This window comes from Microplitis mediator, chromosome 7 (genome assembly GCF_029852145.1).
Source record: "Microplitis mediator isolate UGA2020A chromosome 7, iyMicMedi2.1, whole genome shotgun sequence".
Taxonomy (NCBI): domain Eukaryota; kingdom Metazoa; phylum Arthropoda; class Insecta; order Hymenoptera; family Braconidae; genus Microplitis; species Microplitis mediator.
The window spans coordinates 16,016,870-16,032,588 of NC_079975.1; the positions used below are offsets into that span (position 1 = coordinate 16,016,870).

General features: G+C 31.4%; 2 protein-coding genes across 3 annotated transcripts in view; one reads left to right on the top strand and one right to left on the bottom strand.

Moving 5' to 3' along the window:
- The window catches only part of LOC130672204 (peroxisomal acyl-coenzyme A oxidase 3-like), a 169,910-nt gene that overhangs the window by 41,908 nt on the left and 112,283 nt on the right, over positions 1-15,719 (bottom strand). Inside the window, exons 1-4 of one of the 2 annotated variants that reach the window (XM_057476616.1) lie at positions 6,823-6,944; positions 687-835; positions 489-614; positions 277-429 (exon numbers count right to left, since the gene is read on the bottom strand). In XM_057476616.1, the coding sequence (XP_057332599.1) occupies positions 277-429; positions 489-614; positions 687-824 (417 nt within the window). In that variant the 5' untranslated portion in view covers positions 825-835; positions 6,823-6,944. Of the gene's footprint in view, positions 1-276; positions 430-488; positions 615-686; positions 836-6,822; positions 6,945-15,719 lie in introns of those variants that run through there. The other variant, XM_057476614.1, reaches the window with a different exon arrangement.
- Positions 8,099-15,030, top strand: LOC130672207 (uncharacterized). Its single transcript, XM_057476622.1, has 3 exons — positions 8,099-8,218; positions 14,103-14,514; positions 14,571-15,030. The coding sequence occupies exons 2-3, from the start codon at positions 14,140-14,142 to the stop codon at positions 14,868-14,870; spliced, it is 675 nt and encodes a 224-aa protein (XP_057332605.1). The 5' UTR covers positions 8,099-8,218; positions 14,103-14,139; the 3' UTR covers positions 14,871-15,030.

A 15,719-nucleotide genomic window follows, 5' to 3' on the forward strand; every position in this document is an offset into this window, starting at 1 on the left:
CATCTTATGGGAAATAGAAAAGTGCGATGACGAACCTCTTAATGTTAATATGAAGAGCTCTAATTTTCACAGGCGTCTTTTTTTATCTAAATGAAACTTTCGAACCTGTTTGGAAGAAAAAAAAAAGTTTGTTATTTTTTGGATCACCCTAATATATATATATATATATATATATATATATATATATATATATATATATATATATATATATATATACTTAATTCTCTACAGAACTTTTTGCCGGATATTGATTAAATTTAAACATATTTTTTTTACTTGTCCACTATAGAACTTGCTGACGTAATCAATGTGACGTTCAGTACCCAGAGAAAAAATTACTCCTGGAACCATGGCATATAAAATACCTACAGTCACTGGCAATGAAGAGTCATAATCAATATAAGCATTCAAACACAAGCCATTTGATACCTAAAAAAAAAAAATTAGATACTTTTTCGTATAACTACTTTTTCATTCTTTCATCTTACAATAAGATCGTTTTTGAAGAGAATTTTTATCTGGTTGAAACATCTTCGTCGATATTCATCTAGTGTGAGAGATTTTGTGGGTTTTTGAAAATCGGGTGAATTTTCAATAAACCTATAAACTTTTTCCTAAATACAGACAAATTACATGAATTTTATAGATAAAATAAAATAGGTAATATGAATATTAAATGATAATACATGATACTCAAGATAATCAACACCAAAAATATTTAATTTCAGTTTTTTCCAATCAAAACTTGCTCGTTTTCTAAATACTCCTAATGGTCCTCCATTTGGAATATCACGGATCAATTCTGTGATTTTTAGCAGCTTCATATCTACAGTTACTGCAACAAAACGGAATTGATTAATTAGAATAAGTAAAATATATCAATTGACTGTGATATTATTATTATTATTATTACTATTTTTTATTTAATTGGTCATGAAGTCAGAGCTTCTTGCGGCCATCCCTTAGTACAATATAACATTACAATACTATAGTATACATTAGGGTGGTTGTTAAAAATTGAATTTTCTCAGGCACCCCATAAAAAGCTTCACTTAAGTGAAAAAATACGGAGGGAATTTGGTTTTTTCGGTTTAAGTAAAAAGAACACGTGCCAAAGGACGATCGAAGTTCATTTTTCGATACAATCGCGGTTTTTTTTTTTAAATCTCATGAAATATGCAGATGAAAGGAAAAAGTCATATAAACAATTTTATAGGAAATTGAGTTCTTGACAAAAAAGGTGATTTCAATTTTTTTAATAAAACGTGTATTTATGAAGATATTTTGAAAAAACTTTTTTGATCTGATGAATTGAGCGTTTTAAAAATTACAAATTTCGAAAATAACATCCCTGATTAAAAAATGTATTTGACAGGATTAAAATTTAAATACTTTCAAATCCTGCTAAATACTGTAAATCCTGCATCAAAATTCACGATTAATCATATTAAATACTTTTTAATACTAAAATAATCGAAAGGAGTAGAAGGATTTGAAAGGCTTTAACTAGCATTCAAAATTTCTAATTCTATTGAATACTTTTTAATCCTGAAATAATGTTTTTATTTCGTTTTTTTTTTAGGATATAAAAGGATTCAACTAGCATTTAAAATTTCTAATGCTACCTAATACTTTTTAATCCTGAAATAATTTTTTTATTTCATAACCTTTTTAGGATATAGAAGAATTTAACCAGTATTTTAAATTGCTAATGCTATCGAATACTTTTTAATCCTTGAATAATGTTTTCATTCCGTTATCTTTTTAGGATTTAAACGGATTTAACCAGTATTTGAAATTTCTAATGCTACCGAATACTTTTTAATCCTGAAATAATTTTTTTATTTCATAACCTTTTTAGGATATAAAAGGATTCAACTATCATTTAAAATTTCTAATGCCACCGAATACTTCTTAAGCCTGGAATAATTTTTTTATTTCATAACCTTTTCAGGATATAGAAGGATTTAACCAGTATTTAAAATTTCTTATGCTGCCGAATACTTTTTAATCCTGAAAAAATTTTTTTATTTCGTTATCTTTTTAGGATTTAAATGGATTTAACCAGTCTTTGAAATTTCTAATGTTATTGAATACTTTTTAATCCTGAAGTAATGTTTTTATTTCGTTATCTTTTTAGGATATAAAAGGATTTAACTATCATTTAAAATTTCTAATGCTACCGAATACTTTTAATCCTGAAATAATTTTTTTATTTCATAACCTTTTGAGGATATAAACGGATTCAACCAGAATTTAAAATTTTTAATGCTATTGACTACTTTTTAATCCTGAAATAATGTTTTCATTCCGTTATCTTTTAAGGATATAAACGGATTTAATCAGTATTTGAAATTTTTAATGCTATTGAATACTTTTTAATCCTGAAATAATGTTTCCATTTCAATATTTTTTCAGGATATAATAGGATTCGACTAGCATTTGAAATTTTTGATGCTATCGAATACTTTATAATCCTGAAATAATTTTTTTATTTAATTATCTTTTCAGGATATAAATGGATTTAATCAGTATTAAAAATTTTCGTTTCTGTTAAATACTTTTCGATCCTGAAACAATGTTTTTATTTCATTATCTTTTTAGGATATAAAAGGATTCAGCTAGCATTTAAAATTTTTGATCCTATCGAATACTTGTAATAATGAAATGATGTTCTTCTTTCATTATCATTCTAGGATATAAAAGGAATTAACCTGTATTTAAAATTTTTGATATGCTATTAAATACTTGTTAATCCTGAAATAATGTTTTTATTTTCTTATCTATTTATTATATAAAAAAATTGAAGCAGTATTTGAAATTCTGTTTGTATTGAATACTTTTCAATCCTGGAACAATGTCTTAATTTAATTATCTTCTTCGGATATACATAATATGTTTTAAATCGTATTCAAATTTCTGAATTCTGTAGAATATTTTTTAATCTTAACATAATTTCTAAATCCTATCATTTTTTGGGGACATCGAAGAATTAAACTATAATTTAAATTTTTTATTTTGTCGAATATACTATTAAATTCTAAAATATCGTCTCAATTTAATGATTTTCATAGGATATAAAAAGATTCGATTATACTTGAAATTTTTCAATTCTGTTCCATTCCTGTAAATCGTAAAATAATGTCTAAATTTCATTATTTTTTGCTGATTTTATAATGATTTCAATAAACATAAAATTTGCTGATTTTGTTGGTTACTTTTATAGCCTAAAATAATTTTTAAATTCAATTATTTTTTCCAATTATAAAAGAATCCAACTGCACAGAAAGAAATAAAACTTTGACTCAAATGTAAATTTTTTGAAGCCAACAAAATTCAAAGGAAGACTGAAAATTTCTTGAACAAAATCAAAATTTGGTCGAACGAAGAATTGTTTGCTTGAGCGAAGAAATTATTTGAAGGAATGAGCTGATTTTCACGCGATTGGCGGGATCCGACGTAGTTTTTTAAGCCGCACAAAGAATTTTCAAGTTTTAATTGATCGATCGAGCTAGGAATTTCGGAGTAATTCAAAAAAAAACTTTTCGGCTTTCTTTTGATAACGATAACTTACAAACAAACACACACACACACACAGGCAGACAGACACCATCGTGGGGATAGTCAGGGAAGCTTCCTAGGACCTCAAAACATCGAGATCTGATGAAAACTCTATTTTCCAAAAACGAAATAAAAACAATAACCACGATTTTTAAAATTTTTTAATTTTCTCAGCGGGAAGTTAAAAAGTTTTCATCTCTAACAAGTATTTTTAATCGTGATTTTATGAAATAAAAAAGTATTTGAGCACAGGAAACAAAATTCTATGTAATTAGATATAATTATACATAATTATATGAAACTCTATATAATTTTATATAAATTTGTTCTAAAAATTTTTTTTTTCTTGTTTTCAAGACTTGTTTGCATGTTTGCATGTTTAGGTTTCCACTATATAAAAATGGTGTATTACCGTACGATGGACGGTGTGGCTCAATAAGTTATAGATCAAATTGAATGGAATATAGTATAGTGCCGGATAGCTCAACTGATAGAGCACTCGGCGCGATACCGAATTGGTCTGGGTTCGATTCCCAGTTCGGGCTATCTATATTTTTCTCAATTTATCTATAAATTGTCTTATTGAGAGGTTTGCATGTTTAGGTTTCCACTATATTTAAATGGAATCCCACAAAAACAAGATAAATTGAGATCTAAAAAAGTTTTTTTAAAATATCTTCATAAACACACATTTTATTAAAGAAATGAACGTGACCTTTTTTGTCAAGAATTTAATTTCCTACAAAATTGTTTCTGTGGTTTTTCTCCCTGATCTGCATATTTCATGAGATATTTGAAAAAAACCGCGATTGTATCGAAAAATAAACTTTGATCGTCCTTCGACACGTGTCCTTTTTATTTAAAACGAAAAAACTAAATTCCTCACGTATTTTTTCACTAAAAAAAAGCTTTCTATGGAGTGCCAGAGAAAATTTAATTTTTAAAGACCACCCTAATAATTATATATAAATATATATAATTATATAAATTCATATATAGTCTTAGATAACACTATATATATTTATATGTAATTATATAAATCTTTCTAATTTAATAAATATAAAAATATCTATAATCATATATTTAAATATGTAATTTTATATAAATATATATAATTCTATTATTTTAGATATAATAATACATATTTATACTTTCAGTCTAGAATTTTTTATATAATTTTATATAATTATATAAAATTTTATATAATTGAGTTTTAAGAAATTCTATCTAATGGGAATTTCTGAGTGAATATTAAGCTGTGCGGGTGAAATCATAACATTTTTTCAAATAATTTAGATATGATCGAATAATGTAAGATATTATTCGGAATAACTGATTTTACAATGATTGATAAAATTTTTTAAAGTCTAAAAAATTTTTGATTTACCGCATTCAGAAATGTTAGAAAGTATACAAACTTTTTTCAAATTTCTTAGAATTACATTAACAAGACCAAAAACAGGATGACAGCAAAAAAATTTTGAAGTTTCAACAAAGAATTAAGTTATCAAAAACTGAAATCTAAAAATTAAAAAAATTTTAGTTAAGTTGAGAAAATTTCAACTTCTGATTTTTTTTAATTTACCAAAAGAAGTCATGATCGCCCTGACATTAGTGGGTATACCGCTAATGGTCTCTTGACTCTATGAACAATAATATAATTTACTACAATGCTAATAACAGAATCAATTATTTATTGATGTCTTTAATTTTCTCAAGTTCATTTAAATTCAAATTAATACAATCAACACCTCTTGTCAAGTGTGTAATACTGCACTGTGGATAACACATCAGACTTCAGACTCGCAGGACCCGGGTTCAAGACCATGAGTCGGTGGAATTATTTTTTTTTTTTTTAGTCATGACAATTATTGTATATATTACTTCATAAAGTTATATATAATTATATAAAATTAGATGTAACTATATAAAAATAGATCAAACCAAAACTCATATCTCCTTTTATTTGAGCATTTATATAAAATTTTATATAATTATATATTAAATTTTTTTCCCGGGTATATATACTATATAGAGTGTTTCGAATTTCCAATTATCTTAAATCTTTTTACATCTTATTTCTAGAATGAAAAATTACTGAATAGTATTCAAAATTTTGAGTCGCCTTATATTATTATGAATCATATTTTTAGGATTTAGAAGTATTTGAAAGTATTCGAAATTTTCAATCATCTTAAATCATTATGAATCATATTTTTAGGATTTAGAAGTATTTGAAAGTATTCGAAATTTTCAATCATCTTCAATCATTATGAATCATATTTTTAGGATTTAGAAGTATTTGGTAGTTTTTAAAATTTTCAATCATCTCAAATCCTAATTAATCATATTTTAAGGATTTACAAGCATTTGACAGTATTTAACAGTTCAAATCCTGTTAAATCATGTTTTCAGGATTAAATAGTATTTAACAGAATAAAAAAATTTGAATCATGTTAAATCCTTCTGAATCATATTTTCAGGACTCGATAACATTCATAAGGATATAAATTTTTTTAATCCTGTCAAATACTTTTTTTTTAATCAGGGATTTTTTTAAGTATATAGAAACTGTGACAAGCATTAATGATTGATATGTTACGAGTTACGAAGTTGTCTATATTTAAGAAAAATCGTTATTTTTAACATTCGTTATCCTTAAAATGCCCAATTAATAAGATCTAGAAAAGTTTTTTTAAAAATATCTTCATCAGTACACGTTTTATAAAAAAAAAATGAACTTTACTTTTTTTGTCAAGAATTTCCCAGGTAGAAAGTAATCAGTTGAATTAGCTTGTATTAAGCTAATTTCATTAGTTTTAGCCTAAAATTAGCTAACAAACTATAATTAACTCAAGGCTAGTTGGTAACGCTTTGGATCGCTAACATAAAGCTTGCAGTTTTAGCATGCATAAACAGTGACAATTGAGCTTACTATAAGGTTAAAAATATATCTTATTCTTAGCTAGAATAGATTTGGTTATTTAAGTTTGAAAACATGTTTACAAAGAAAAATACTCTATTTTTTTTTCTGCACACAAACATCAGATATTGGGCATTAAATGTATAGTGTTATATATATTTTAGAAATATAAAAGAGTAAATGTTTTTCTATAGTTGTCATTCATCGCTTTAACAGTAATATATAACGTAATCAGTTTTATGCTTGTAGTGTAACGACGTTCTAAAAAATTCAAATTTTTTTATTATGAGCATTAATAACTTGTGATTCAATAAATTAAAAAATTAAAACTTACTTACTTAGTAAATATTTTTCTTTATATATGTTGCAAATAAAATTGATCTCATTTATCACTTATAAACAATAACGCAAACTCCTAATTAACCTCAAACTTCAGTTTTCAATGTACGCTTGGAGTAATGTTAGCAGATAAGGTAGTTCTAAGTTTAGAATCCAAGCTTAAAACAAATCTTATCATACGCGTGGAAAAAATGCTAACAGAAAGGTATATTTGAAGGTTAGTTACACTCTAAAGACTTGTCATAGGATTCATTCTAATAACAACCTAGAATGAAGCTTTCAAAACAAGATTTAGATGTTAAGCTAGAATAAAGTTATTCTGAAGTTTCAAACTTGTCCGACTAAGACAATTTTCTACCTGGGATAATTTCCTACAAAATTGTTATTATGACTTTTTCCTTTAATCTGCATATTTCGTGAGTTATTTAAAAATAACCGCGATTGTATCGAAAAATGAACTTTGATCGTCCTCCGGCACATGTTCTTTTTACTTAAAACGAAAAAACCAAATTCCCCCCGTATTTTTTCACTAAAAAGAAGCTTTTTATGGGGTGCCTGAGAAAATTTAATTTCTAACGACCACCCTAGTATACACAAGATGTACTTAAAACTAATCAATGAAAACAGAAATGATAGTAATTTATCAGTGATTGATTTTGGCTTGAACTTTAGAATTCAATTGACTTCAGTATACTCATTGAGATTTTAATGAATCGATTTCTATGCAATACTACGGAGTTTCTTTAATCAAATTCATCACTTATGTAGCTAAATGCACTTTAAATAATTTAGAATCAATATCATGGAAGTAATAATGTTAGTATTACTTTCGGGAGCTATTTTAGTTTTAGCAATCATAGATACAGTTTTAAAGAAATATAAGTATACTTTCGATATTATGTTAAGACTTTTCATAATTTTTCAGCTCATTGCAGCCAATGATAGGTAAACTGATAAAGAACTATTTATTTAAATTTAAATTTGATGAACATATAACTTATCAACTTAGCTTGAAGCTTCGAAAATGTTACGAGCAAACAAAAGAGCCATTAAGAAACGCGATCAATATCATGATAGAAGAAATATCTGAACGAAGTAAATGTATTGTATACGTATTTGATCCTTTTTATCAACATTTGATTCAATACAATGAGGATGAAAATCTTCTATTACCTTATTACAGTGTAAATAAAAATTAAGACAATATTGGCAAACAAATTTTTTTACTAAATATAACTTGATATAGATTTTAATACGTGAAAGTGAAGAATTTAGTCCACCTCAACTGGCAGTTAAAACTATTTTAAAAAATAGTAAAAATTCTGGTTGTGATAACTACATCATTCTTATTGCTAATGGACTTCAAGTGATTGATTTTTTACAATACGCAGAAAGGTTTTCAATTTTGCCTTTACCCTAATTAGAAAATACGATTTGTGATGATTGAAAACGATTAAAAATTTAATCATCTTTAATACTCATAATCATTATGGTTTTTAACATTTGATAATTTCTAATCACAAAAAGATTATTCAGTATTTTACAATTCAAACCGATTCATGAGTTTATTTATCACGATATTTAAATATCGCGGCATCTTCGCATTAGGTCGGGAGGGGGCAACAGATGGCAGCACACGCTGCTTCCACGTCTCAATTATTATTATTATTATTATTTTTTAGTTAATTGCTCAGGGGGTTATGCGCTGAACAAGTTGGTATTCTAGCTAGTGCAGACACAAACGACTGCTTCATCCCTCCTAGGACGCCAACAATGAGGACGACAAGTTTGACGCGGTAACCTGGGTGAAGTTTGCCAATTTCGAACAGGAGATCCTGATATATCTCGTGTTTGTACTCTTCTTTAACCGTGATGTTATACTCAGCAGGTGCTGAGAAGTCGATGACTGTCTCGAGTGGTTTTATCGAAGAGCACAATATCAGGTTTGTTGTGATCTATTTTCCGAGTTGTTGCGAATGGCACGTTCCAGTAAATACGGCAACGGCCATTCTCAACAACTTGCGGAATATCTCCTGGCAGGTAAGGCAGCACTGGTGTTTTGTCGATACCGTGCGTATGTCTTAGATGGTAATAAAGTACTCGCAGAGCAGCATTATGACGCTGGATGTATGCACTTCTTGCCAGCACAGGACATGCTGACAAGAGATGCATAAGCGTCTCAGGATGTTGATTACACACCCCGCACAAAGTGTCGGGTAGCTGCATCTGGAGTACTTCTGCATGGTATTTGAGGGTATTGATCACACCATCTTGGCAGGCAAAAATATATCCTTCGGTCTCGGACATCAGGCCAGCTGACTTAAGGAAGGAAAACGTCAGCTGGGTGGACAAGCCATGATCACGCACGTGTTTAAAGAACACGCTGTGCATGGACTTGTCCATGTGTGTACTGAGCAGTTTTTGCTGCTCAGCATTCCTGACGACACTCTTAAATTCCTCCTTAGGGAGTTCAATAAGAGAGTTTACTCTTCCGAGACCGAGGGATTTTGCCGCGTACCTTGCTGCCTTATATAAGAACGTTCCCTTCTGCAGATTCTCATAACTATGAACAATCTGCATAAGGAAGTCGTTCTCATCGGCTGTGAAATTGACAACTTTGTATGTTAGGCCCAAAACCAAACGATCATGTAGACACTCCAAGCTCTGTAACCTCTCCCTCCGATGTACCGGGAAAGGTATAATTTGGTGACTGAGGACTTAAGGTGCATGTTCCGATTGATGTTCATGACTTTGCGTGTCTTGATATCGAGATCTCTAAGCTCTTTTCTTTATTTTTCCCGGAAAGTTCTGATGACCAGATTTTTCGGAGTCTCCGCCCATACTCGCTGCAGAGAGTCGTTTTGATTTTCGAGACGTCCTGCATAGGACTCCCGTCAATCCCTAGATATTTGTACGACTCTTCGGCGTCAAGATGGTCAATGACGCTCCCATCTACTAACTCGATATCTTCACGCAAATCAGAGCACTTACCCTTTACCAGATGAACGACTGCGCACTTGTCCAACCCAAAAGCCATGCCGACATCCCGTGTATACTCCCCTTCGATATTCAAGGTTGTCTGAAGGTGTTCCTCATCAGGAGCATATACCTTCAGATCATCCATGTAGAGTAAGTGAGTGATCGAATATTTCCGATCAGTTGGTGGGCCCACTAAGTATCCACGGGTACGGCGTAGCGCAACAGATATCGGCAGCAGTGAGATGCAAAACAGTAGAGGGTTCAAGAAATCTCCCTGGAAGACACCTCGTTTATACTGTACAACTGCGGTCACACGTTTGTAGTTGCCACATGATATGTGGAACCGTGTTCGCCAAAGTTGCATCGTACGCTGTATGCATCCCACTGTATCGCGATTGACCCCAAGGCATTTGAGCAAAAAGAGAATGAGCTCATGAGATGTTGAATCAAATGCCTTACGGTAGTCAATCCAGGCCATTGACAGGTTGCGCTGATAGTAGACCGCGTCTTGAATGACACAACGATCTACTAACAGATTCTCTTTGCAACCTGGCAGGCCTCTTTTACTGCCACGCTGTTTGTATATCTGCTGCCATACAGGATTTATCTCCTGCAGAATGCGATTGTTCAAGATTTTTGTGAAAATCTTATAAACCGCATTCAAACAGGTGATAGGCCTGTAGTTCTTTGGGTCGGACAAGTCACCTTTTTTAGGGATGAGCACGGTTTGCCCTTCTACAAGCCAGCACGGAATAGGTTCGTTGCCTCTGATAAACGCTGTAAATATCCGGGCCAGATGACTATGGGTAGAAGTAAGTTTCTTCCACCAAAATAAGTTGATGCCATCCGGACCCGGAGCAGCCCAGTTCTTACCATTATTCAGAGCCAAACGAACCTCTTCCACGCTGACTTCAGGGCTCTCATCAGCATTGTCGTTTTGGTGGTGGCGACAAAATGCCTCGAAGTCGTTGAGAGCTGGAGTGTCACGATTCACGTTCGGTTGATCACCATACAACTCGGACCAGAAAGCCTCTACTCGCTCGATAGATAGAGGATCGCCGGAAACAGATGTCTTAGGTGTCAGAAAGTGTGAAGGACTTAACCGAAACAAAGAGTTATCGATAAGCCGCTTCAGCTTTTTCTCCAGTGACTTCTTAGCAGTCACCAGAGCCCGCAAACTGTTAAGGGAACCTTCTTTGATGTTAAGAAGATTCTCCTTATTCAGTGTGTGATGTTGATATCGTAGTCCAGCCGCAATGCGGCGGACTTTAGGCGTAAATGCTTTACGAGCATTCACGTACTCAATCACACACTGAATGCGGGGGACATGTTTCCGGAGATCGTCAATCTTCAGTGAAAGCTGACCAATGCGCCGTCTCATCTTAGCCTCAGGAGAAGAAGTATTATTTCTTGCCGGAGGTAAGAGTGAGGAAGCAGCATCATAGACAGCTTGATTGATGGTGAGTAGAGGAGAATCCTCCTGAATCCGAGTCAATAGCTCGTGGTTTTCCGTGTCAAGTAGATGTTTTGGGTAGTGTATCTTTTTAGAGATACATACTTGCCGTGTGTCAAAATCATTTTTGGCGTCTTCGGAAGAACGGCGTCTCTCCTGATGTAGCTATACCGGAAAAAACAGACGGTGAGATAGCCGTCTGTTATTCAACATTGATTTTCGTGTTCGCCGGAGATGAGAGGCATAATCACGCAGATGTTGTTGTGAAAAATGGCTATGGTTAGGGTGCATATCGCTTCAGAGAGCATGCATCCTAGCAATATAACCTTTCCGCTCCGGTTCACTGTTATTATAGCACATCAGGAGATCGGCTCGTAATTCCTTCGTCCACCTAAATGCAGTCCGTTGTTCGCCAAGGTCGTCATCATTCGGAATCTCGGTGCTCTGCCCAGCTAGTGGGTAGCCCTCATTCGGGAAGGGCCGGTTGTGGGGAGCACTTCTATGTTCAGGATTATCTTGGACTCAGTTTACTTCACATTGGGGAGTTAACCCAATGCAAAGGGTTATTATTATTATTATTATTATTATTATTATTATTTCATGTATTATTTTATTTTAATTACTGTATCTTTATTATTTGTTTGATTTCTCAGATGTAAATTGCAGCGGAATCAGTAAAATTTACTGATTTTTATAAACATATAAATGGATTTTATAGACGCTGGGATGAATAATTGCGCATTTATTCATATGCTTATGATTATTTTGGTTGGTTAACGCATGCGCATCAACGCAACAGTTGGCATCGGTAAATTTATTTATTTTAAATAAATTTACTATTGTTATGAATAAATCAATGCGGGATTTGTCTGAAAATCATGTTAATAGTTGATTCTGAAATGTACGGATGGTCATTCAACGTCAGGAATGGGCCAAATTACACGACAACAAATCATGCATTACGTTGCTGTGTTGTAAAAATTAACATGCGACAGGTATATTTTTCCATTGGTTAGAGTGAGACAGAGCATAAAATGGCGTCAGCCGAGGTGCCGGCGTGAGAAACACGTGCTGCCGTGGTCAGACGTGGATAATCTGTTGTAAGAGCAGGGTGTGTGCCTGTTGCCGTTGTTAAATAATTTTATTGAGACGCCATTTGGCAATTATAGAATAATTATGAAGTTTATTGGCCATTTGGCAATAAAAATTGTATCTTTGGGTTTTGGTGCAATAATCGTTGCTGATCGAGTAATATACCAATGAAACCTGTACGCATTTCATATTACAACGAAGACTGTAAGTACCTTTGTGCTTTATACATTGGCGTGTAATTTGTTCCCGCGTTGGCTGCCATTTGTATATCTCACGAGTGTGAGTGAGAGAGAGCACAATACTTATTCGTAAAGTCCAACGTATATATATATACTTGCATACTTGTTTATCCCAGCGGTAAACGTTTATCCAAAACTTGAAAACTAAAATTTATTATTTTTATTGTTGAGTAATTATTGGTGACTGCTCATATGGTATGATGGTAAATAATTAACAATATTTACATTTATTATTCATCATAGTTTTTGAATATTATTAAGAATATATTATTGTTTGCGGTAAATATTTACCACTACTTATATATTATCTGTGAACACTTGGGAGTTATTGTGACAATATTACTTGTGTTTAATTATTATCTTGCGGTAAATATCTACCTGTATGTACACAGTATTTGCGATTATTCTTATTATTTTGAGTTAAATATTTTACAATTATATATCACCAGTGATTCTGTATTATTTTTGAGTTGAATATGTTATATTATTATCAGTGATCAATTATTATTTGCGTTAAATATTTACATTGGTGTAACTATCATTTGTGGTCATTTTTTATAATTTTGCGTTGATTATTTACAATTATTTGATTATTATTATTTGAACACTGGTGATTTATTGCGAGAATATTGTTTGTGAGTATTCATTATTTTGCCGGAGATATTTATTATTAGTATCAGCGACCATTTACATATTTATTTTAATAAATTATTATTAGCGATCATTTTAATAACTACGGTGAATATTTACAATTGTTTAACGTATTAAATTAGTTATGCGTATTGTTTAATTCTAACTTGTGTTTAAATTATATTTGGAGTGCGCAACCGTATCATTTATAATTGTTTATATCTAATTGCTATCACATGCGAGTGATAACAAGCCGTAAAATTTTTACAATTATTAGTTTGCGTTACTTGACCATTGGTTAAGAGTTTTTATGTTGAATTGAATTATTATTAATTGCATTATTGTTTTTTTGTTAATGCCCGATGGGAATAATGTTATAATTTAAAATATATTGGGTTGATGAACGGCTACCAACCTGGGATTTATTTAATTTTATTGCTTATTTATTGTTTACTATCTCTTTCTTGCTATCCTTTTCCTTGATCTGAAACTGCTCTCTGATTTTTATTATTTCATTTTCATTTTCATTTCTTATTGTATTATTGAGTAAATTTTGTTCATGGGGGTACACGAACTGGCGCCCAATTCAGTTTTCCAATCCAGCCTGAGAAGAGCTGTGTGTCCAGTGGGGATTGTGGGCATCTCCAAAGGACATTTTGTTTTGTTTATTATTTTTATTTTCAGTTTTTACCATCAGTAGGCCATAACGGCTATTTTGCACACACCACACTCCGCCGTGGGTTGTGGAAAATAGTAGTGAACGTTATAATTTCAACCGATTAAAACATGTTTTATCATCATCAATCGCACTTTTTAATCAGGGTATTTTCGTTGTATGTATTATGAATTTTTAATTTATTTAAATAAAAATTTAACAACATTTCAGAGAAAGATTGTTAAATACACGGGGCTCTTTCCTTCTCATGCACGATTCAAGACTTTTTTATCCTGACATGAAATACTTATGGAATAGAGTAATAAATGTTATTTTCATTAGACGATTTAGCACACTCAGATCACAATCGGGAAAGAAGATAAACTACGAATGGTTTAATCTTGAAACCGTTCAATATCCTACTCGTAGTAAATATTTTGTTAGAACTTATTATGTCGACACATGGTACAACGGACGATTCCGTTATAGTAAAAACCATTTTGTGGATAAAACAACAGATATGTCGAGAAGCACGTTAAAAGTGGCTATTTTCGAGCATATTCCAGCTATTACAATGAATTCTAGAATCTTATATAAAAACTATTTGAACAATAGTATGAAGGCTTTGGGGATAGAATTCGAGGTAAATATTCTACTACATAGCACAATGAAAAAAAAATATTAATTTTTTTGTTGTAGATGATAAGAATTATTGCTGAAAAAATAAGTTTTAAACCGATATTTTATCGTCCTAAAAATGTGGAAATTACGAAGTGGGGGACGTTACAAAACAATGGAAGTTACAATGGACTTCTTGGTGAAGCGGTTCAAGCAAAAGCGGCATTTCTTCTTGGAGATCTTCATTACACTCTTCTTCATCATAAGCTTATTGATCTTTCTTTTCCATACAATACTGAGTGCCTTACTTTCCTTACTCCAGAGTCATTTTCCGATAACTCTTGGAAGCTTTTGATTAATCCATTTACGTATGTATTATGAAAAATATAAAAACAAACAAGTCGGTAGTTATTCTTTTATCTTTTTACCGTCTACAAGCTCTTAAAATTTGATTGTGATAAAAAAAATTAGGGGGAACTTATTTTTAGTAGTTTTGAATTGGATTGAATGAGATGTACCCATCGGAATTGTTTATTGATAACAAGTCATCATACTATAGCCTATACTAGGATATGTGAATTAAATCTTATGTATGAATTCTCAAAATTTTCAGGGAAATGATAAAGGTAAATAAAATCTACTTTTGTCCAAAAATTGAAAAAATTTGTAATCTGCCTTAAGCAAATAGTATTTAATACGTCAATAATAGATTTTGGTCTTTTTTAACTGGAAATTATTAATTATCGTTTATCAAATAATGGAAAAATATTAGTTTTATTTAAAGAACTAATCATTATAATTATCGTTTGGTGTAAAATACTATTCATGATTTGCTACATGGAGAGAATATTATAGCAACTATTTCAATCACGCTTATGATATATGCACCCACGGTTGTAACGTAATATTTTAATACTTAATGCTAAATAACATGAATTCCCAAATTGTAACGCTATGATTTATTATATTGAGACTCAATACCATAAATTCACTGAATAAATGGTCCAATACTCGAAAAAAATAAATTCGGGACTTAAAACAAAGTCAGACCAAGTTACACTTCGCCCACCGGTCACCACTTTCATCTTTTCCGAATCTTGACGGACGCCAGCTGACTTTTACTTCCCCAATATCGGCAACTGCTCTAAACATGCACGTAAATTAAAACCTAAAATCTAAATCCCGTGGTGATGAGAGGCATGAGCAGTGGTAGCGGCATATCCTGGTGCG

Excerpts from the sequence above, each read along its gene's own strand:
- LOC130672207 (XM_057476622.1), top strand. The coding sequence starts at position 14,140 with ATGCACGATTCAAGACTTTTTTATCCTGACATGAAATACTTATGGAAT. Across the intron at positions 14,515-14,570 it reads CTTTGGGGATAGAATTCGAG|ATGATAAGAATTATTGCTGA; the intron begins GTAAATATTCTA and ends TTTTTGTTGTAG.